The 21,797-nt window shown below is 43.3% G+C and overlaps 1 protein-coding gene across 2 annotated transcripts in view; it reads right to left on the reverse strand.

Annotated features, from left to right (window-relative positions):
* HDX (highly divergent homeobox) overlaps positions 1-21,797 on the reverse strand; it is a 40,486-nt gene that overhangs the window by 7,309 nt on the left and 11,380 nt on the right. For both annotated transcript variants that reach the window (XM_056491593.1, XM_056491592.1), the window contains 5 exons: positions 18,311-18,364; positions 9,389-9,535; positions 5,821-6,028; positions 2,864-2,943; positions 1,252-1,335 (listed from right to left, as the gene is read on the reverse strand). In XM_056491593.1, the coding sequence (XP_056347568.1) occupies positions 1,252-1,335; positions 2,864-2,943; positions 5,821-6,028; positions 9,389-9,535; positions 18,311-18,364 (573 nt within the window). The remainder of the gene's footprint in view (positions 1-1,251; positions 1,336-2,863; positions 2,944-5,820; positions 6,029-9,388; positions 9,536-18,310; positions 18,365-21,797) is intronic.

Raw genomic sequence — 21,797 nt, forward strand, 5'->3', positions numbered from 1 at the left:
GGATCAAAATGCTAAACCTGTTGATCAGTGCAGAGCTAAAATACATTTTCTCTGGTTATTCACCTCTGCAAAGATCATGAAAATCAAACTGTTTATTTAGGTTACAAGATCAAAGGCATTGCTCATTTTTGCAGAAGGGCTGTGCTTAATAGCACCAACTCATGAGAGAATAATGAAGAAAAATAATATTTATCCTCCCACTGGCTGGAATTCAGCTTTAGTAGACATGAAAAGCTGTGACTACATGGTGCTCTAAAGATTTGCAACAAAACTTGGTTTGCAAAGATGGTTGTATTTTTGTTGTTTTTTTCCCCAGAAAATTTACATTTTTTTCAGTGAAAGCACTGCTCACCACACTGTTCCAGTTGATAACAGCTCTGGGAATGAGAGAGGAATATTTGAGCTGCAATTCTGAGGCTTCCATAAAAAATCTGCTGAGTTCTTCCCAATGGATACTTAGCAGTTGCCTTAGCTGTGGATTTTGCCCAGCCCAGGAAGAATTCAGATTTAAGCAGAAAACTCAGGGAGTGATCAGTGCTGTCAAACAACAAGGCTGGCTCTGCAGGGCACTGTCACAACAAGGCTCTCACTCTGCTGACAGGTGACATTAAGAAAAGGTCATTCCCTCTCCTGATTCATCTTCCACTGCCCTTCCCAGGAAAATGCTGCTGGAAGGAGGAATTTCTGTTCTGAAGAGATGATCTGTTTATTATTTTGGTAATTGATTACTGTCAGGAGAACAGACCTGTTTCCTAAGAGAAAAAATCAGCAATGGAGGTAAAAACTCAAGGAAATGTGGAATTTTGGCAACTCCTGGGAGGGCAGCACAGACACAACCCCCAGGATCCAGCTGCTTCTCCTCCCTCCCTCCCACAGCCACCACTCCCAGGCATGTCCTGGGGAATGACTTCTCCTCAGATTCCCCCACTCCAGCAGAGGATTCCAGCTGCTCAGTTCCTTCCTGAGCTGGCAGCACCAGGGAAAGCATCACAGAATTCCAAGGAACAATTCTGCTGGAGTGGCTCCATAAATCCCTTCTTGGGACACATGGGGGGAGCTGCAGCTCTGTAGAAATGGGGTTTTCCTGCTCCATTTGGGCTGAAACATGGATAAAGTGGCTGGGGGTGGGATGAGAGCATGATGTGCACAGCAGAGGAATTCAGGATCCCACAAGCTTTTGCTGCAGAATTCCTGACAGATCCACCCCCTGAACTTCCTGGGGATTATCCTGTCCATGGCCCCATCACTCACCTTGTAATCCAAAAGAGAACTCATCTGATCCACTTCAGAGTTGCTGGTCAGATCACTCTCTCCATCATCTAAAATTTCTATTTTCTGAAACAGAAGCAAACAGCTCATTCCAAGGCACAGAGGAGAAAAACAAATGAGGATCCTCATCCCAAAGGGGCAGGAAGGATGAAGGATGAAGGATGAAGGATGGAAGGATGAAGGATGAAGGCAAGAGAGCTCTGTGCTGGCTCCTGAGGAGTTCTGAGCCCCCATTAGATGGCAATCATGCACCTCAGCCAGCAGATCCAGCAGGAATCCAGCAGGAGCTGCTGCCATGGAGACTGGGGCTGTTTACACAGGAGGAGCTCCCTGGCCCAGCTTTTTCACTTTAAGTTGCACATTTATCCCCTCACAGCCCCTGCTCTGCTCTGCTGTTGCAAAGGAAGGTTTGGACATTTAACCCTCTGGATAAACCAGCCAGTACAGCAAGTCCTGAGCTATTCCTTCCCTAAAGAAACCAAGGAGTTCTCCTCTGACCTTCCCTAGGAAATGCCCTCAGCTGCAGGGGACACTGATCCAAAGGACACTTGCAAATGCAGAAATATGGCTATTTTCACCTCATTCACAAAATTTTTGTGAGCTTTTTGTACTGGGTTTCTAAAGATACCTAAAGCACAGTGTTAAAGCCAAGCTTGACTAAGACTCAGAAATAGATCCCAAGTTTTTTTACTGTTTTTAATTGTTTTGACAGTTGTCAAGATTTATGAATCAGTCTATAATAAATTAAAGCAATTTCCCTATTTTTTAGGCTTAACCCAGTGTAGGGAAGGGCACCCCCTGACCCAATCCACGTCCATGGGTCATTCTGAGGTGTTATTTTGGAGGTTTTTCCTGCAGCACATGCCTGCACACCAGGAATTTCTCTGAAATCACCCAGGAGAAATCCTTCCAGGGGCATTCCCAGCTCTCCCTGGCAGGACCCAAAGCTCCCAAGGCTGTGCTGAAGGCAGGGAGGATAAAGCACATTTTTTGTGCTCCAGGGTCTGCCAGCCCAGCTGAAGTGACAACAGCTCAGAGCTCTGATGTCCATGAGTTCTGCTGCTCCATCAGACCCTCAGTAACACTGGGACTCAAATATTTTTGGTTTTAGGCTCAGCTCATGGAAAGAATCTCTAAATAACAGCCAAACATTCACATTCCCCTTCTTAGACACATTTTTTAAGATAGGAGGGGAAGGAACAGAGTAGAATTTCAAATGGAAAACCATATCTCTTATGCAAATACAATGTATTTTAATCCAATTTCAAGGCATTTTTAAAGTTGTTACAGTGTTTTCAGAACAAAGTATGAAGAAACTCTTCCTTGGTTTTGGTCCACTGTTGTATCAAATGACAAAATCTGAGGTTCATTCAGGTTGGGCAGTTGAGTCTCTTGGACACCATCTCAGCAAACCATTTCTACTGAAGGTTTTAGGGATTTTTCCTGCTGTGTTTTAATATTTAAATCTCAGATAGGAAGGAATTTTAACACACACAACTGAAGTTATCACCTAGTGAAAAACACAAGTGCTGGACAACAACCTCAACATCAATTAAGGAGTTATTAATTGGTGGAAAAGGAAAGGTAAACATACCACATTATCAGTGGAAACTGGATTCTGGTCATCATCTTTGTGGCCAATTTCTTCATTTTGAAGAGCTTCATTTGTCTCTTCTGCAGAAATAAATTGTTTTTGTCAGATTTCATTCCAATTTTATGCTGAAGGACCATTAATGGTGTTTACCACTAAATGTCACAGCTGCTAAATCCAACAGCAAAGTCATGGTATCAATGTCTAATCATAAACATCTGCCTTATCAAACAGAAACCTTGTCACAAGCATTTCAGGCCAACATCAAACCAACTGTGACCTGAAACAACAACAAAACTCTCAGTTTTGTACCAAAACCTTCCCATTTTTAGGTTCAAGTTGGAATATTCAAAGGTGATGAAGAGTTTCACATCAGAGATGTGCAGAAGTTGGGTTTTTTTAAATGAAAATAAATTCCTACATGAAAAATCCTGCATTCCCTGAAATTCTGGGGTACATATTAAAATCCCACTTACTCCTTGCAGACACTGATGGGTTTTGGGTTTTGAAACAAAAATTGATCAGATGGTGGCAAATGCTTACCCTAGTGAGCCAAAAGTCCTTTTTTATGTATAAACACTTGAAAACAGAGCAGATTTTACCCTGTTATTTCAAAGCATGAGATGATTCCACTGACCTCAAAAGCCCAGGAGAAGACAAAACCCAAAGAAAGAGAAATCTATTTACCCTTCAAATTGAAGTTTATTTCTAGATTTACTTGACTTCTGCATATTAAAATATAAATCTATTACACATATTAAATATAAAGAGGAAAAAGGGAAGGGGCAGAAGGTTCAGGTGATTCCAGGTGTCACCTCCACACAAACACAGGGAGAACAGGATTTCCCTGGGATTACCAAAGACAGGGCAATGTCAGAGCCAGTTAATGGCTTTAAACAACTTTTAAGTTAAATATCTCTAAACTGAGCAAATTTGATAGGGAATGGTTTCAAATAAACTCAATCTGCCAGTGAGTAGCTCCATAGGAGAATTTGTGCCAGGAGCACATGGGATCAAACAGGAGCACTGGGGAGCAGGAGCAAGGAAGGGTGAAGGTCACTGGGGGAGGATGCTCCTCAGGGACTTGGGGACATCCCAAGGCACCAGGAACTCTGTAACCCTGACAGCCACCCCATGGGCTCAACAGCTGAAGGAAGCAGCTCCCTGCAGCATTCCCAACTCCTTGAATATTCATCCTCAGCTCACAGAACCCAGCACAGCCCTAATGGCCTCCCCCATATAGTGTGGATTCTATTAACACACATTTAAAAAAGGTGAGGCAATATGAGAGCTTTAATGATCCATTTTGCATCACAGCACAGCTCATTTTTTTATATTTACACACTACATTTTAAAAGCAGAAGTCATCAACTGTCACTCTAGGTGACCAAAAATTGCTTTTGTTAGTCTTTCAAAGTGGTTTTTTGCTTTTTAATAAATTAGGACTAAAAGCTACAGCTCTCAAACATTAGAATAATCCCTATAATCCATGAATATTGGGGGAAATATTTTCTAAGAAATTCAAAACCAGCTCAGCTGCAGCAGTGAAACCTCTTCTCCTTTGAACTGGAGAAATAAACAGAAATAACTGTTGTGGGAGAATAAGAGAATGAAAGTGGGATTCCTGGATGCTGTGGAAATCCTGTTGTTTCCCTGCACTTGTTCAGGCTTTGACACCAATAATGCACCTGAGTTCAGCCTCACCTTGCCTGACTCAGCAAACAGGGAGTTATTCCCACTTGAACCACAGACACTTCACACTCATCCCTGTCACCATTTTCTCTCAAGCAGATCTGATTTCAATTAGCTCCTTCCACACCCCAGGCAAATCAAGGACTCTGAGATTCCTCATCTCACTTGGCTTTCAACCACTTGACCCATTTCTTTACCATCTTATTCCCTCTACAGCTGAGTATGACAAGGCTCTCCCAAACTCATTCCTGCTCTCTGCTCCCCTGGCTCTTCCCTTTCAATTGTTCTGAGGAAATGACAGGATCAAGCCTGGCACACTGCAGCAGCAGCAGGCCTGAGGTCAGACTTTCTTTAGGCTGGGAGAGCAAAGGCTCCATTGATCTGCTCCAAGCAGAAGCACTGGGAGCAATTAGTGAGTGGGGGATGTGCTGGGCTCATGGACAGGAGGGGCAGGAGGCATCGATCCCATGTGCTCCTGGGAGGGAAAAGGGAATTAAGCTGTAGCACTTCTCACTGCAGAGCTGCAGGTTACTGAGGACACCCCCTGTGTCTGCAGTTCCAAGGCTCCTGCTCAGGCTTTGATCTGCTGTTGTGTTTGCCTGTCAGACAGCAGCAGGAGGCCTGGGCAGCTCCTTGTTCCAGCCTGAGCTCAGGGGTTCCCTGCCAGGAGAACTGGGAATGCAGAGTCCCAGCAGCTCTGCCCAGCCCCACCAGTGCCTGGGGTGGCTCAGATCACAGGGATGGAACCATGGAATCACAGCATGGGTTGGGATGGGAGGGACCTTAAAGCCCATACAGTCCCACTCCCTGTCAAGGCACTTTCCCTATCCCAGGGTGCTCCAAGCCCTGTCCAGCCTGGCCTTGGACACTTCCAGGGATGGCCATTCCAACTGGCTGGGAAGACCTGAGCACTTGGCAGAGAACATTTTATAAATCCAGCTTCCTTGGGAAGTGAGGCTTCCCCACATGTACTGTCTGCCCAGCTCTCACCTGCAACAGCAAAATGTGAACTCTTGATTTCATTTCAGATGAGTCTGGCAGAAATGGGGCTCTTATGATCAAAGGCTTCTCCAATCTTTGTGTTACAAACCCAACAGAACTCAGAGACACAGAGGTAGAAGAAAGAGACCAAACAGTACCTTCAGCCCAGGCGGGGTGGAGCACTTGTGACTCTGTCAGACGTTTTTGAATGTGTACAACAGAATCCAAAGCATGCACACTGCACAAAATTGAAAATATAGGCACAGTAGTAACTGCATTCCAAATACCTTGTGAGCTTCCTTCAGATAAGCAGATTGATACTTCATCATTCCTATCATTATCATCCCCCACTTCAGTAGCAGTTTCCTCTCCTGGATTAAGTGCTGATTTAGAAACAAATTCAGATTGATCAGAGAAATCAGCAGGACCTCCTCTAGGGGGTGGGACCTCAATCCCCATTAAACGATATTTCCGTCTTCGATTCCCAATCCAAGTCTTGTAAGAGAAATAAACATGAATGATATCAGAAACTATAACAAAAGCAACAGCCCCCAAGCAATTGACATCAGCACATCTGGGCTACAGGAGCAAGACTGCAGCCAGCAGTTCAGGGAGATGATTATTCCCCAGTATTTGACCCTCCTGAGGCTCCTTCCCAAAATCCTGTGTCCAGGTTCAGCTTTCCATGGGAAACAGGAAGGTGCACAGCAAAAGGAAAAGAAGCAATAGGCACAAGTGGCAGCAAGGGAAGCTCTGATTGAAAGTGAGAACATAAAAGAAAAAATAATGCTATACAGTGAGGCAGTTTGTCCATAGGAGCCTTGGTACCTCCAGCCTCCGTGTTTTACTGACTTGATTCCAAAGTCAATCCTGCTCCAGACACAGAGCAGGACTAGGTGGCTTTGTAAGGTCTCTGCCCACCTAAATTATTCAACAAATTTAACATAAGATCTTTGATCCAGGTTCTCCTACTCTGTAATTTCCATAAGGGGACTGAAGCACCCAATGACCCAACACCCCTCTGCTCTAGGGTTTCCTGCAGCACAGAGGGAACTGGCCAAGGTGACAGATCTACAGCACTCCCCTTGGAGGGCAGAAAGGAATATGGAAGAATAAAGCTCAGAGCAGCTCCTCCTTCAGTCCCCTTTGGCTGTAAGACAGCTTCAGGAAAAGCTGTTTGCAGTGAGTGCAGAGGAGCACACTGGGACCAGTCTGGGAGATGAAACCAGCCCAGGGAACCTGCAAACCCTGCCATGGTGGGATGGAGATGGATGCTTCAATTTATCCTGAATTTCAAAGGAGAAATAAAACAAAGAAAAGACCCACATTCTAAATTCTCCAAGTGGATTTGTACACCTGATCATTAATGTGCCTTCTCTGATGAAGAAACATCTACATCAAAATTTATTAAAGATTCAGAGTTTAACTTGATGTAACAAAAATTATCTGCAACTCCTCACCTCCTAAGGCTCCCCCTTTCCTTGTGTCACTCAGGCTTTCACCTTCTCATCTCATCTCTGCTCAACATCCCCTGTACCCCAGACCCTTCATTCCATCAAACCAACCAAAAATCCTTCCCAGAGCCAGGAACCCACTTCTTTACCAACTCCTACTCTTCTTGGGGTGGCTCTCATCCCCCTTCCACACCATCTACACCCCAGAACTAGCAGCAGCAGTTCCTTGGTTTGAAAACATGATCAGGCCATGGCAAAATGCACATCCTTTCATGAGGCCTCTGCTCCAAATGAGCTTCCCAAGACATTAAAATATTTTAGGATTTTCTTTAAAAACACACTAAACATCACTCTGGCCTTATTTCAGAAATACCTGACCTGTTCCTTCTTTTTCTTCTGAAAAAGTTGAGTAAAAAACTCTTTGCTTATAATACCTTGATTACCAAAGAGAAAAAATAAAGGAATATTAACAGCAGTCCCAACTACTAAACTCAGTTTCATGCTGTGCCAGCCTTGGAAAAAAAAAACCTTTTTAAAGCTGCATCTCTAACAAGCTAAAAGATAACATGCTGAACACTATTTTTAACAAATAATTTTTGTTAGCTGGTATTTGCTTTCTCAACTTGCTGATTTTTCCTCTTTGAAAAATGCACAAGAGGTATGCAGAGAGCTACTTGGATAATTTTTTTCTATTACCTACAGTTTTGGAAAAAAAAAAAAAAATTAAAGAAAACCCCCCTACAAGCAGCCCTTTGAGATGTGGGTCTCTTTTTTCCAAGCAGTGTATTGCCATTCTTTAAATCTTCCCATGATCTTGTGATTTTAACAAACAGAGCTAACAAATTTTTAAATCGAATCAATCTCTTTTTTAGTAAAAAAAGGCACTTGGGAAAGGCAGATCTTTTTACAGACTTTTCAAAGCAGAAAATCTTTCATTCAGCATACTGAGAATGTCAGAGAAGATGAGCATATTTTGACAGTGTCTCAAATTAAATGGGGAAGAGAAGTTTCCACATCTTGTGTGCTCTGCTGAGCAGAGAACATTCTGGAAAAGCAAAACAGTGAGGGCAAGAGCAGAAGAGCAGACTGGAATTGCCATGTGGGAAATCAGCTTGAGATTCTATCCCTAAAATTCTCCTTAAACATTTCTAGCAAGGTGTGTGACGTGCCTGGGGTCATTTGTTACTCTGTTCTGGTGCAGGTGATGCCAGAGCCCTCCCTGGTCTGTGCCCTGAGGACAGAAACATTGCAGCAGGTGGAAAGGTTTGCACAGAACTCCAGTGTCACCCCTTGTGAGCCATTGAGGATGTTCCCAAGGGAGCCTGGGTGTCACCAGGTGCTGCCCAGGAGGAGCTACCAGGAGGAACAGCTTCACCTTCCAGAGAGCAAAGTGAAGTCCTTGCAAAACAAGGAGCAGCTTTGGCTCTCTACAGAGAAAAGAGGGATTCTCCTCAGCCTCCAAAAGTACAATTGGGTTTTTTAGAACTCCTTTGTGCTCATAAAAACCAATAACCAGATTGGTGTTCAACCCTAAAAGCAGCTTTGGAATCATTTGGATGCAGCAAGGCAGAGCTCTCCACACCAGGAGAGCTTCACTAAGAGCTCTCAGCCCTGCTTCTGCAACAGTGTCAGGAATTTAGAAAAAAGAGGCTGAAAACTGAAAGGAATAATCCCAATTGTCATGCCTGTCATGAGTAAAAGGAAGGCTCCTGTCCTTGTCTGACTGCAAACAGTGGGGCCATTTCCTGAGGCTGGGGTGAGGCAGTGGGACCCCAGGGGTGCTGCTGGGTGTCTGCTCAGCCAGGACACAGCAGCAGCAGGTCCCAGCCTCTGGAAGGGATGATGTGCAGAGGTTCTTGTGAGCCAGGTGATCTCCAGCACACCTGTGCCTCCCTCAGCCATCTACAGGGACCATCAAACTGAACCAACTCACAACTCCTCCATCCCATCTCAACCTGCCCTCAAGACAGTCTTGTAAAATATTTCTTTTTCCTATTTTGGAGCACTTCCTTTCACACAATTTTCCCTGTAAGCATGAATAAGAAGTGTTTTCCTTGTATCTTTAGAAAAGCCTTTTTTTGGTATCTTATTAGCAATATAAATAGTGCCTTTCAGTCTTTTAGGATCCCCCTCAAAAAAGCAACACTTTAACTTAAAATCTTACTCAAGAGAATGTTAAATAGCTCATAGTGCTGCTTCTGCTGCTGATCAATAAGACTCTTACCTGAGGGCTTTTACTAAATATAGACTGCAGAAAGAGCAGGAGAGCACTTCCCAACATGGTCATTCATTATGTAATACGTGAAATCTATTTCAAGCTTCCTCATGAAATTTTTAAAGCCTTTCATCTGTCCTATTTCTGCTCCTGCAACAAGATAAGGGAAGACTCTGGATTTCTTACCCGAACTATTTCACAGTCAACATTTAATTCTGCAGCCACAGCTTCAATTTTCTCTCTGCAGACTGAGCCCAGGCTGGTCATGCCATTGTCCCAGTATTTCTTTAGGGTAGCTAAGTCTCGGTCACTAAATTGTGTGCGGTCCTGTAACTGCAAGATAAAAAAAATACTGTTAGATTGAAAAAAATCTGCTTATCCTGAGCATTCATGTCCAGAGGTTTCCCACACAGTAACACACACATTCTACTGTCTCCATGGCTCTTCTTCTCTTTTAAGTCTCCCTTAAGAATTTGGGTTTTTTTGGTTTCTTTTTTTTTATCCAGGACACTTCAGCGTTCCCTGGGATTTGCTGTAAAGGCAGTGGCAGCATTAACACAAGTTTAAGGCACTTCAGCTTGGTTTCTACTCCACCTGATTTTTTTGGTAATTTGTTTTATCTCATTCTATAAGGCCTTACTGAAAATAACTTTTTTCCCCCTTGTGCTGTTTACTCTCTCCACCCAATTTATGCAAATTACTCCTTAAAGGCTTTTCAAGTTTCTCACCCTCCCCCCTTAAAGTTCTTTTATCTTACTGCAAACTACAACACATGCATAATTCAAAGGATTCTGACTTCCTAAAGGGAATACTTTAATGTTTATGTGGTGAGCTTGAGTTTAAATTGGTTCCACTGTTTATCTGTGAGTTCCCAAACTCTTTGTCTACTTTTATTAAAACATGTGATAGTGGATCAGTGATAAAAAGAGTAACACTGAAAAAGAATTCCTAAACATCTTACCACTGTCTGAACTGGTGTGTGCACAGAGTGTATTTCTCTACTAGAGCTTCCAAGCTTTATCAAAAGCTTTTCACTGAGAATTCTACCTATAATCTAGAGTTTTGTTATGTCAATCCATGTTTTCAACTTCTGCACTTCATAGGACAGAAAATCAACCACAAAGTTTGCACTGGTAACTACAGCCCATGTGCCACATGTACCATTATTTCAGTAGCTGAATTGTGTTCATGATTTCAATAGCTGAATTCTGTGTTTGCTCATTTAAAAACTGTTAAAAGCTAGAAAGAAATAATTTTAACTGGAATAAAAAGTAATTTTACAGAACTAGGATAATTTGACAATCTTGTACAGTCCCCAGTTCTAGGTTTTGTTAATCTTCAGAAAATTGTAATTGGTGCAATTTTCTTCTCTTAAAAATTACTATTTCTCAAAATGCTGGAAGCACTTGAGTCTCCTCAATGTATGAACACAAAGCAGAGGCATCAAACCTTTGTCTTCCTAAAGTGATCCCAGTAAAAAGATGCACCAGATAAATTCAAATACAGTCGGGTTGCACTTGATGATCATAGAGGTCTTTTTCCAATTTTAATGAATCCATGATTAATTGAGTGCCTACCAGGCACTCAGAGTTTTTCCTGGCTGTAGTTCCACCATCCCAGACTGGAATTAGAGGGGCTGTTGCCATCCTGCCCATCCCACAGCAGAGTGGGGCTGGTGAGGAGCACCCTGGACACCCCTGAGCTGCTTTGCTGAGCACAGCCCTGGGCAGCCCAGCACAGGAGATGCTCCTGGGCAGAATGCCCCCCAAAAGGAATCCACTTGGCTGCTCCAGGCTGAGCAAAGTGCAGCTCCAGACCCGGGCAAAGCCAAATCCAAATCCCTGGTGCCCGTGTGCCCGGAGCTGCCGCCGCCCTCGCTGCACGCCTGACCTGAGCTCCTCCTGACAGCAGCACAGCCATCCCTGGACCACTGCAGCAAAACTCCTTTTACAGCTGCTGGCAGAAGAGATTGGGGCTTGGGAACAGCTCTGCTCTGTGTGCCCAGGAGAGGGAAGGCAGAGGGGAGTGACAGCAATGCCCAGACTGCACAACGAAACAAGGAACCCTGGCCTGTCCACACTGCTGACTGCTCAGGGCAACCTCACCTCCTAAAGGACACTGGGTGTTTCCAGACATAAATAACTACATTGCCTGCTGGTTCTGCACAGCTCACACTGCTGCAAGCCCTCTCAGTGAACTCCCAGAGCTCCCTGTGCTCAGCAGGACCAGAACACCCAGCAATGCCTCACATTGAACATCCACAGCCTAAACTCCCCCTGGAACACCCAAATCTGCACTCCCAGGTGCAACTCTCTCATTCAGCCCATTCACTTCAGTGTTCCACTCAACAATCCTTGTGGGGTCCCTTCCAGCTCAGAATATTCTGTGAAATTCTGTGCAGCACCAGGAAATGTGCCTGGAGTTACAGGGAAGGGAGAAACCCTGCTCAGGTTGTCTTCTCCCACTCTGGTGGATGCATTGGCCAAATTAGAGCAAAACCCAAAGAAAATCCAGCTGCTGCTGGAGGAAGCTCAGGTTTCTTCTTGCCAAGTGGTTTTCCAGTTATTCAGAAATGCTTCCTCTTCTGAAAGAACGTGGGGCAAGGCTCAGTAGCAGGAAAAGTGATCTGCAAGAGGATCCTGCCTTGGACAAAAGACACTCAGTGCCTGCCTCGAGTTCCCACAGGTATGGTGCTCAGGAAGGTGCACAGCCTGCTCAGCTTTTACTTACTCAAAACAAGGACTTTAAATGGAAAATGCAGAATTTAATTTCTGCTTCCAAAAGCACCTGGCCTTCAAAAATTTTCCTTAAAAAGCAGAGTCAGATCTTTCCCATTTTAGTGGATTGGTGTTAATTCTGATGACTTACTGCAAATGTTTCAATAAAAATCTTATTAGATCACTATTCAATGGTTTGCACCTCACAACTGCTGTGTAACTATGTTAATATAATTTAAATTTTCTACTCTGGAGTGTCTGTCTCATTTTTTTCTGCCAAGACCAGCACTGAGGAGCCCCTGTGCTTTGCCAAGTGAGCAGCTCTGTGGGATCTCAGAGATCCTGAAGGATGATCATTTACACACCCTGCTCTCAATTGCTGCACCAGCATCATGGGATCAGTGTCACCCCTTCAGCTCAGGAGATGTGAATGACACTTGAGCACATCCAAATCTCAGCTCCAGATTATCTGCCTTTGTGCCACACACTGTGCCATGGGTCTTATCAGCAGTTTCTGAGGGAAATCACAAACTACCTTCAATTACAGGATCATCCCCTTGACATGGATCATATCCAAGTTTGACTCCTGCACTATAAACTGCTTAAAAATTACATAATGACTTTTGTCAGAAAATAAAGGATAGAATTTCTACATTGTACATGTAACTAAGCTTCCATCAATTTACTTAATAACCTTCTCATGCTTAGTATCATCAGAGGAAATGAGGGACCAAGAGGAAAATCTCAGAGCCCTACAAATATCATAATATTCATCATTACAGGAAAAAATATCAAAAGATAATATTGGCAAGCTTCAAGCTTATGACAATACTTATAGGTGAAGGCAAGCCAGTAATTCAGTTCTTATTTTTTAAGCCATTAACTCAGCTGTGAATACAATTCTCATTTCCTCTCTTCAGATACACAGCTTGCTGATTCAAGGCTTGGCTTTATTCTTCACAGTGCTGGCTGTTGGTGAATCCTGCCCATTTCCCACTTCTGTTGGCCACAGTTTACAAAGCAGGAGAGGCTTTGTCCAGCTCAATCCAGCCTGTCCATTCCCAAGGAAAAGCAAATTGAATCAGCAGTTGTGCCGTGCTCAGGGTTAAACCCGGCTTATCCCCGACCTCCCAAGTGTAACAACAACATCCCTGGAAGAGATGACCCAGTTTATTAGAGACATTCCTGGCTCTTTGCCAAGCTCCTGGTCCCCCCCACAGTGCAGCAATATCTGTGGTAAAAATCCAGTGTCTAGAATTGGGATGAATAATTGCACAGAGTGCAGTGTCCTTATCCTGCCTTTTTATATTGGGTTTTATGCACCAGCTGAAAATCTTTCAGGCCACGTGCACAAAAGCTATACACAAATTTCAGATTATTAATCAAAGATGTGCTAAAAAAATGGAAGAACTAGAGGTTTTATAACTTGCATTTATGCTGCAGCTGAGCACTGTGTGTGGTGTTCATTTCAATTGCAGTGAAATCATATTAAATCAACATTCAGTTCTGATACTTGGTGATGAAATGGGCTGAGGTAATGGTTATTTTTAGCAAACAAACCTCTCACAAACAAATTTTCCACGCCTTTGATCCCTGTCACTGCTTCTCTGTTATATTTTGGGAGGAATGGGAAGATCAGAAGCACTCAAAGTATTCAAAGTATGAACAAATCCCAGATTCTTCTGTGCAAGCACAGTGCCATTTTGCCTTATTCACCTTTCCCAGTGACACCAGCATGGAGTTCTCTGAACCCTGACACTAATTAATATCTGTTTTCTTCAGAAGATTATCAATTCCCACCTCAAGATCTTATTTGTATGTATTAACTGATTTCTGAATCACTCCACTACATTTCTCCTTTCCACCATTTAGTATCGTTCTTGCTTTTCTGTTTATTATCTCTTGATTTCCCACATACAAATCCTGAAGGTCTGCATTTTCCCTTAACACACCAAGATATTTAACCTCATTAAAGCTGTGCCAGATTACACATTCCTTCAGCCTGAGGTTTCAGCCTGAGGTTTCAGCAGTGGCACAAAGCAATGCCACCCATCCTGAGCTCAGGCTAGACACTGCTGCTACACTGTTGGGTTCCTGCAACATTTTTTTTTTTTTTTTTTTGCATCTTTCCCCACTGGCTGGGTAAGCTTGAAGTTTGCTCTGATGGAGGCAGAACTGATAAATATTTCATAGCACCCCATTGTGAGAAGAGTTGTAACTGCTTCAGCACTTAGCCAAAATTACAGCTATTCTGTTAATATCTATTTTGAAATCAAACTCAACTAAAAAGATGGAAAAAAAAGAGATATCAATGCAATGAACAGTCTAGCAAAGAAATTACACCCTTGAGCCCCAGTCACCTCATTCTAATTTCCAAACCAACCTTCAAACCACACAAAATGACCACTAACCCTCTGGAGGTTTTGAGCTGCTTTGTGATATTGTGAATGTTCAGCCCCAAAGTAAACTAAATTTTAGATGGTAATTGTCATGATTCTTACTTGATCTAATAATGTCTTCCTCACACTGGGCCAGAAAGTTTTGCAGTTCAGATAGGATGAATTCCTTGCCTGCAGGTTCACAGCAGACAATAAGCCAAGGTGATTTGTGGCACTGAGATGCAGCACATCATGAAATAAAACCATGAGCAGACCTGCTCCTCTCTGCATTCCTGCAGCAGTGCTGTGGGACAGGGAGCTGCTGCCCCCAGCTAGAAGCCAGGCCATGCTATGGATGGTATTAACAATGTAGAAATATCTTGAGTAAAGTATCTCACAGAAGGAGGAAACACTTCAGTCAGTATTTTAAATGCCAAAATGAGAACAAGCACGGTGTTCCCATCCAGAGACCTCTCCCTGCAGACTCAGACAGGCTCCCACTGACTCGACTAAACCACAGTTTTCCCCCCTCCTGGGAGGGCACAGGAAGGTGGAGAGAACCCCCAAGCCCCTCCTGGAATAGTTTTAAACCAAAAGGCAGAGCTGAGGTGCCCTGTGACTGCAGGCAGCTTTAATCCCTGCTGGGGTTTCTCTGTGAAGCTGCTCTGAGCTGTTTGCTCTCAGCTCACGTTGGTTTTCCTCAGCCTTGCAGAGCCCAGGCCAAGGAGAGATTTCTTCAGAGTTGTACTGATGTGTTTCTCCCACAAAATCCAGCTGTGTTCCCCTGCCCACAACAGCTGGACAGCCCCTTCACCTGCCCAAAGTGAGTCTGCACTCCTGTGACAGGCAGGATGCAGAGGGGAACCTTTATTGCCTCCATCTCCAGAGTTTTATTCAAAAGTTAAACAAAAATTAAAATCTAGCCCTCTCCACCTATTTCAGGTCTTTCCTGTTCCCAAATACATCAGACTGAGAGCCCAGCCACCCCAAAGTGAACTTCAGGGCACACAACCCCCTGAAATAAAACTCCACCACTAAGCACAGCTTACCAGAGTCACCACCTGTGTGACAAATGCTCTCCAGAGCACACCAGCACTTTTAAATCTACAAACACAAACCATTCTGCTCAGACCTCAGATGACACAGATCTGAAGCACAGTCAGTACACTCAAGAGTTCAGAACAGAAGTGGAGATATTTTCTCCCTTTTAATTCTCCTTAACCAGTACCACCACTGCTATTTTTGAATCCTTGTTATCCTTCCACCACCCTGTGAAAAACCAAAAATCAATGCATTCATAAAGGCCACTGCACATGCACCAGCACAGAACACAGAACTGTCATTTCTGAAGACACTCTCATGACTTACTGAGAGGGTGATATTTCTAGACTAATATTCATTAACAATCAGGATTACATCATCCTACAGCAGAGCTGAGCACACAAGAGTTTCTGCAGAACTGCACAGCTTTTATTTCTCTCCTGATACAGTTGAAGGACAGGGCAAGGGAAACAAAACATCAAGGCAGAAGATTAAAAACTCAGAGCATCTAAAAGACAATCTTCTCCATTTTAACCAAAATACAGATTAGCATTTTTCCTGTTTGAATGGCAGTAATTGCCATAATGGCACTTCTACAACTCTATCCATTCTATTTCTGTTCCTTCACACTCTTTATTCAGAAGAATTTCAGTTGAAATCAAAATTTCTAGGAAGTAGAAGCTTTTTCTCCTTTGCTTGTCTTACCCCTGTGTGTGCACACTGCAGTTTTAGAGTGCCAAGTCCTCAACTTGTCTCCTGAAGGAAGCTGATTCTGCACTCAGACTGGGAAAGTGCATCCACATCTGGACACAGATGTTGTCAGATTGTATTAACCAATGGGTTTGATGCACTTTATTGATTAAAAGGACAAATGAGTAAAGGTCTAAGGAAAAGGAATTCCCTAATAACCATTCTTAATGATCTGCAGGAAAGACAATTAGAGGCTGAAGACAGAGAAGGGAATGGAGCTGGGGCAGGGTCTGGAGCACCAGAAGGGGCTGAGGGAACTGGGAAAGGGGCTCAGCCTGGAGAAAAGGGGGATGAGGGGAACTTGTGGCTCTGCATAAATCCCTGAGAGGAGGGGACAGCAGGGAACAGGGACAGGAGGAGAGGGACGGCCTCAGGCTGGGTCAGGAAGGGCTCAGGGTGGGTATCAGGAAATATTTTATCACTGAAAGGGTTGTAAAGCATTGGGACAGATTGCCCAGGACAGGGGTGGAATCACCATCCCTGGAAGAGTTAAAAAAACATGTGGATGTGGCCCCTGGGGACACAGTGCAGTGGTGACCATGCTGATGCTGGGCTGAGGGTTGGACTCAATGATCTTAAAGGTATTTTCAACCTTAGGGGCTCTATGATTAATGAACAGACATCTCCACATCTCTGAAAGTTTAAAATTTACTCTAGAAATGTCTTCTGCAGCTGGGGTTGGGTATCCAGCATGACCACAATGCCCAACAACCCCCCAGTGCTGCAGGCAGGAGCCAGCATCACCCCACTCCCAGCTCAGTGCTCCCCCTGCCAAATCTGAGCTGGCTCTGGCACTCACCTGACCCCCAGAACAGCACTGAACTCTAAAAACAACCTCAGCAGCAGAATTTGTACCTGACAGGTCACACACCTGACCTGGATTACCTTACAGCTGGATGGGGTGGCAGGACACTGGGAGGGAGAGGGAAAACCTCCCCATTTAGCTGTGAAACTCTACCCCAGGACACTCCCCAGCTCCTTGGTGAGATGCTCTAAAAGGTCATTAAGTGATAGAGGGGATGAGCCTTCCAGAAAAGAGCTGCATTTTAAAAAGCCTCCTCAAGAGAATTAGCACTTAGGAAAGAAAAAAGATGGATTGAGCACAACAGGATTTGTATAAAAGTACCAGTTCCTCTGGGAGATGTTATAAAGTGCTCTCTGTATAAAAAGAAGTAAGTGATTGTACCAAACTCTGAAGAAATTGGAAGTGCTTCAACTGAGACCTAGAAAAAGTCTCAGAGAAAACATCATTAATGTGATGGTCCTTAGGTTCCTACTTGTACAGGAAACACTGCCACACTCACACCTTTTGAAGACTAAAAAACTGAAAATATTATAATAAAGAAAGGAAAAAGTTCTGGTTACAGAAGGAGAAAGCAAGGAAAGGCTCTTCCATTGCCTAGACCTCGTTGCCAACACAGCAGTCACTGCCAGACACTGCCAGGGCACTGCCAGGTGCACTGCCAGGACATTGCCAGGTTATTGCCAGGGCACTGCCAGGCACTGCCAGGACACTGCCAGGACATTGCCAGGACACTGCCAGCCCCACAGACTGGGAAATTTGGTTACCAAGGCAGACACTTCCCCAGCTGTCGCTTCTGACAGAGCAGGAGTGATAGAGCAGCCCCTGGAGAGCCTGGCTGGAGCATCCACCTGAGGCTGGAGGCAGAACTGACACCTCTTCAAAGACAAGCTGGAAATGCTGAGCACTAACTAAACAAAAGAGTTGGGCAGAGTTTTTTTTTTCCCTGACAAAAGCTGTTTCATACCTTGTGTTATGGTTTGGAGCTGTCTGTGAATTGAGGACACTTGATCAAGTTCCTACAGCCAGCACTGACTAATTCTGTGCATGTGCAGAGAAGCTGCAGAGGGAGTTACTCTCTTAAGTATTCAGTTGCCTGAATTAACAACCACTTCACTTTCAATATAAAAAACATGTTCTGAGCTCAAAACTCTCAGTTCTTATCAATTCAGATGTTGTATTTCAGCTAAGAGCACAATTCCTACCTGGGCATCACCTCACACTGGATTATGACCTTGACCTGCTTTTAAAGACAGACATCAACTTCACCTCAAGTGAAACACTGCACCTGCAGATAATGTTTGTGTCAAAGGAAAAAGGCAAAAAGCCACCCAAGGTAAACAGAACTGACATTTTCAAAAATGCTTTTTTACCAACTTTTCATTGCTTCACTTGATGCATTAGATGGAAATGTACTTACTGCTCTTTTTCTGGAACAACCTGTAATCCAAGGCACAGTAAGGTTTCCTGAAATCTGCAGAACAGAAAACAAGAACAGCTTAGGTTGCTGTGAGAGCCAATACTGAGACTTCAGCACTCTACATTCAATTCTGACACCAAAGTCTATAAACAGGTTAAGATCCAAATCAAAGTCACACTCACCTTTACTACCAAGAATAAAACACTGTTTCTTTGGGTGAGGACAAGGTAACACAGTGACAATGTGGGTGTTTCTTTACTTTTGGTACCCCAAAATTTATATTTCACAACAGCAGTTTACCTTTCCATTTGTCCCAAATTGGCAGGATGAGCAGACTGGAGTCAGACAAGGGCTGAGGACTGAGCTGCCCTCACATCTTTTTCATTTACATCACTTCAGCTTCCAGAAAAAATGCTCTTGTGTTTGTCACTGCACTGCTCAATGTCTGATGTCAAAGATTTGAGTAGCAGCAGAAAAATTAGGGATATCAGGACAGAGAAGGAAAGCAAAGGAGAGCTGCCTCCATTCCTATTGCTTCTCCATCATTCCCAGAGGTCAGACTTTACTAAATAAAAATCTCAGAATGTTTTCCCTGACCATCTGAGGTGTGTCATAGTCTGGAATATTTTAGGCTTTATATTTAGGATCTAAGTTCAACTTCTGCTGCAGACAAGCAATGCTTGAGAGATTAAACACCTCAAGCCACTACACACATGTATGTGAGAAAAAAACCTGTGCACTTCTGCTGACTGAACCAAACTGCACTGAGAGGTTTTGCATTTGCAAAGAGCTTCACTGAAGGCTCTTGCTGCATGAGCACAACAAGCACAGCAGCCCTGGCACAGGTGTCTGCTGTACAAGCATGTAAAACACTTTTATTCAAGCTTTAGGCTGGAAGCACTAGGAACTCACCCAAAGTCAGACCCTCTCTCACTGCAGCATAAAGAGGGTTGAGGGGGGCTGGAAAGGAGCACCCTCCCCTCCCAAGGGCCAGCTGCATCAGGATTTGAGCCTAAAATATTAATTTTTTCACTGCACACACACATTTTTCAAAATTCTGTAAAGTTTTGTCTGTTAGAACCCTATACCCCACAAAACAGCTTCACACCACAGAATCCACTGCAAAGGCACCCTGAGGAACCATCCAGGTGGCTTCTTTGCACTAATTTAAAGGGGGATATAATAAAAAAGTGCTTTTCTATGGGAATAAAGCAAAATCTATGTGGCAGAGCATTAAGGGTTGCTGGGAAGACAAATGCAGAAAGTTCTGACAGGGATGGGGCCAAAACCAGCCAAGTTCATCTCAAGAGGACTCCCTGAAAGACAATGTGCATGGCATTGTTCTGAGCTGCCTCTGTCAAACAGGAACAAGGGCTGGGCTTGGAACAGAGTAAATAACAATACACAGATTCTCAACAATTCCTGTCCCTTAGGGTTGGGGAAGAAACCAAGACTAAATCCCAGTTCATTCAAAGTCAAACTAAGACAAGCAAGTAGGCTGAAGAATTTGTTTACTGAAACTGCTCAGCCATTAAAATTGATCAGTTAATTAAATTTAGTCTTAAGTTACACTAACATGAATTTGATTAATTGAACCAGTAAGGAAGCTATAACTAATTGCTAATTAGATACCCCACCAATATATGACAGTAATTACTTCATCAAAACATGAATCACACAGTCCTGACTTTGAAGAAGCATCTGCTTGGATGTGCAACTACTCCAATAATCATTTAGCTCAGGTTTAATTTATTTTTAAATTCAAGAAGATTTCTCCAAGTTTAAGGAGTTTCATCTCTGTGCTGATGGATAAATTAGCTAAACATGGGCAATAAAATTAACATAAACTGAGTACAAAAAAGGAAGTGTCATCCTGTACAAGCCTAAAAGGATTCAAGACAGCACCTTGGAAAGTCTCTGGTACCCAGAAGTGTCACCTCAAGGGTTCATAGGGTGCATGCTCACAGCAATAAGGGAATTATCAGCATCCTGCTCAGCTTTTCCAAAGTTTAAAACTCTGGAATGAAAAGGGATATGAAAGGAAACAGTAGCTCCCTCTATCCACATTTCAAATCCAAAGAACAGGGTGTCTGAGACAGGCATGGAGGCCAGCTGGGTACAAATGAATTCCTCACTTATCAAAAATCAGATATGTTACAACAGAGGGAAGTAAAAAATAAAACCCAAAACAAAGCTCCAGAGATCTTATTCTGATCCATAAAACACCACACAGGCAGATAAAATATCATCTACCATGAACTGTTCTAACTCTTCAAAAAGATTCAGTTCCTACCTCATAAAACCCCAAAACAAAGTTATTCTGAATTTCATTTTAAAAGAATTTAAAATAGAAGAAATCAATCTCTCTGATGCTTTTTTAAGAGTGAAATAAAGCACCATGAGCACATTGATGGAGGCATCAGTAAAGGATTTCCCTTCATGAAAATTAAAAAAAGTCCTTAACTCAACCATAAGCACTTTTACCAATCCTTTATTGACAGATCTGCACATTTACAGCTTTTCTTCTCCTGTGAAACTGGAATGGCAAAAGTAAACAGCATTCCAGAAATTCTACAACCAAGTAAAAAAGTAACAGCAAATACTGACAGACTGAGAGTGAAGGAGAGAACAGCTCATCTGATGTGCCATCTACTCCCCAGAATTCACTCTCTGTTCTTCAAGCCTCTGGTTTACCCAGAAAAGTAATAATTCAGGTGAAAAGTGGCACTGACTTGGACTCAGAAGCTTTCTTTCAAATGGTCACGAGACAGGAACAGTCAGGGGAAAAAAAGGAAAGAAAACTAAAAAAAACCCTAAAAAACCATGGCTCACAAAGTCTTGATCTCTATCCTGGAGAGCAAAGCCCAGGAAAAGCTGATATGCTGTCGACATGGTTTATTTTCAGGATAAACTAAAAAGGCAATGCAGTAACAGGCAAATGCATGCAGGTGACACACACAATCACATCCTGTCAGCCTCAAAAGACTTTTACCTCAGTGTCTCCAGGCTATGTCATGCCAGATGGTGTAAAATCAGGAAAAGTACCAATTTGGATGTTTCCTGCACAAGCATCTCTCCCCTTGTGATACCAAGAACTAAAGAAATGTATCAAGTGTTGCAGTTTCTCCTAAACATCTTTTAGTTCTTCAATGATCTGCATTTAATTTCCCCGCAGTATCACTAAAGGGATTTTGGCACAGGAAGAGGAATAAAGGGATTGAATGTAAAACTGATTATTTGAATTAGATGTTATGGGAAAGGAAGCTGAGTTAACTCCCTGACAGGGGACCCTAATCCCTGACAGAACACAGGTCAGAGACTGCCACCTGCACAGGGGTACAGGATTCCAAGCTGACATCAATGGGGTGAGCAAATGCACAAATGTCAGCATGAAACCATGTCTTGTGCCACGTGTGGTGTGCATGTCCAGAGGGAAAGGCCATGGCATGTGCTGGATAACAAAGGCTTGAGCAGCTCATAGGTCTGA

Source organism: Oenanthe melanoleuca, chromosome 4A (genome assembly GCF_029582105.1).
Source record: "Oenanthe melanoleuca isolate GR-GAL-2019-014 chromosome 4A, OMel1.0, whole genome shotgun sequence".
Classification (NCBI taxonomy): Eukaryota; Metazoa; Chordata; class Aves; order Passeriformes; family Muscicapidae; genus Oenanthe; species Oenanthe melanoleuca.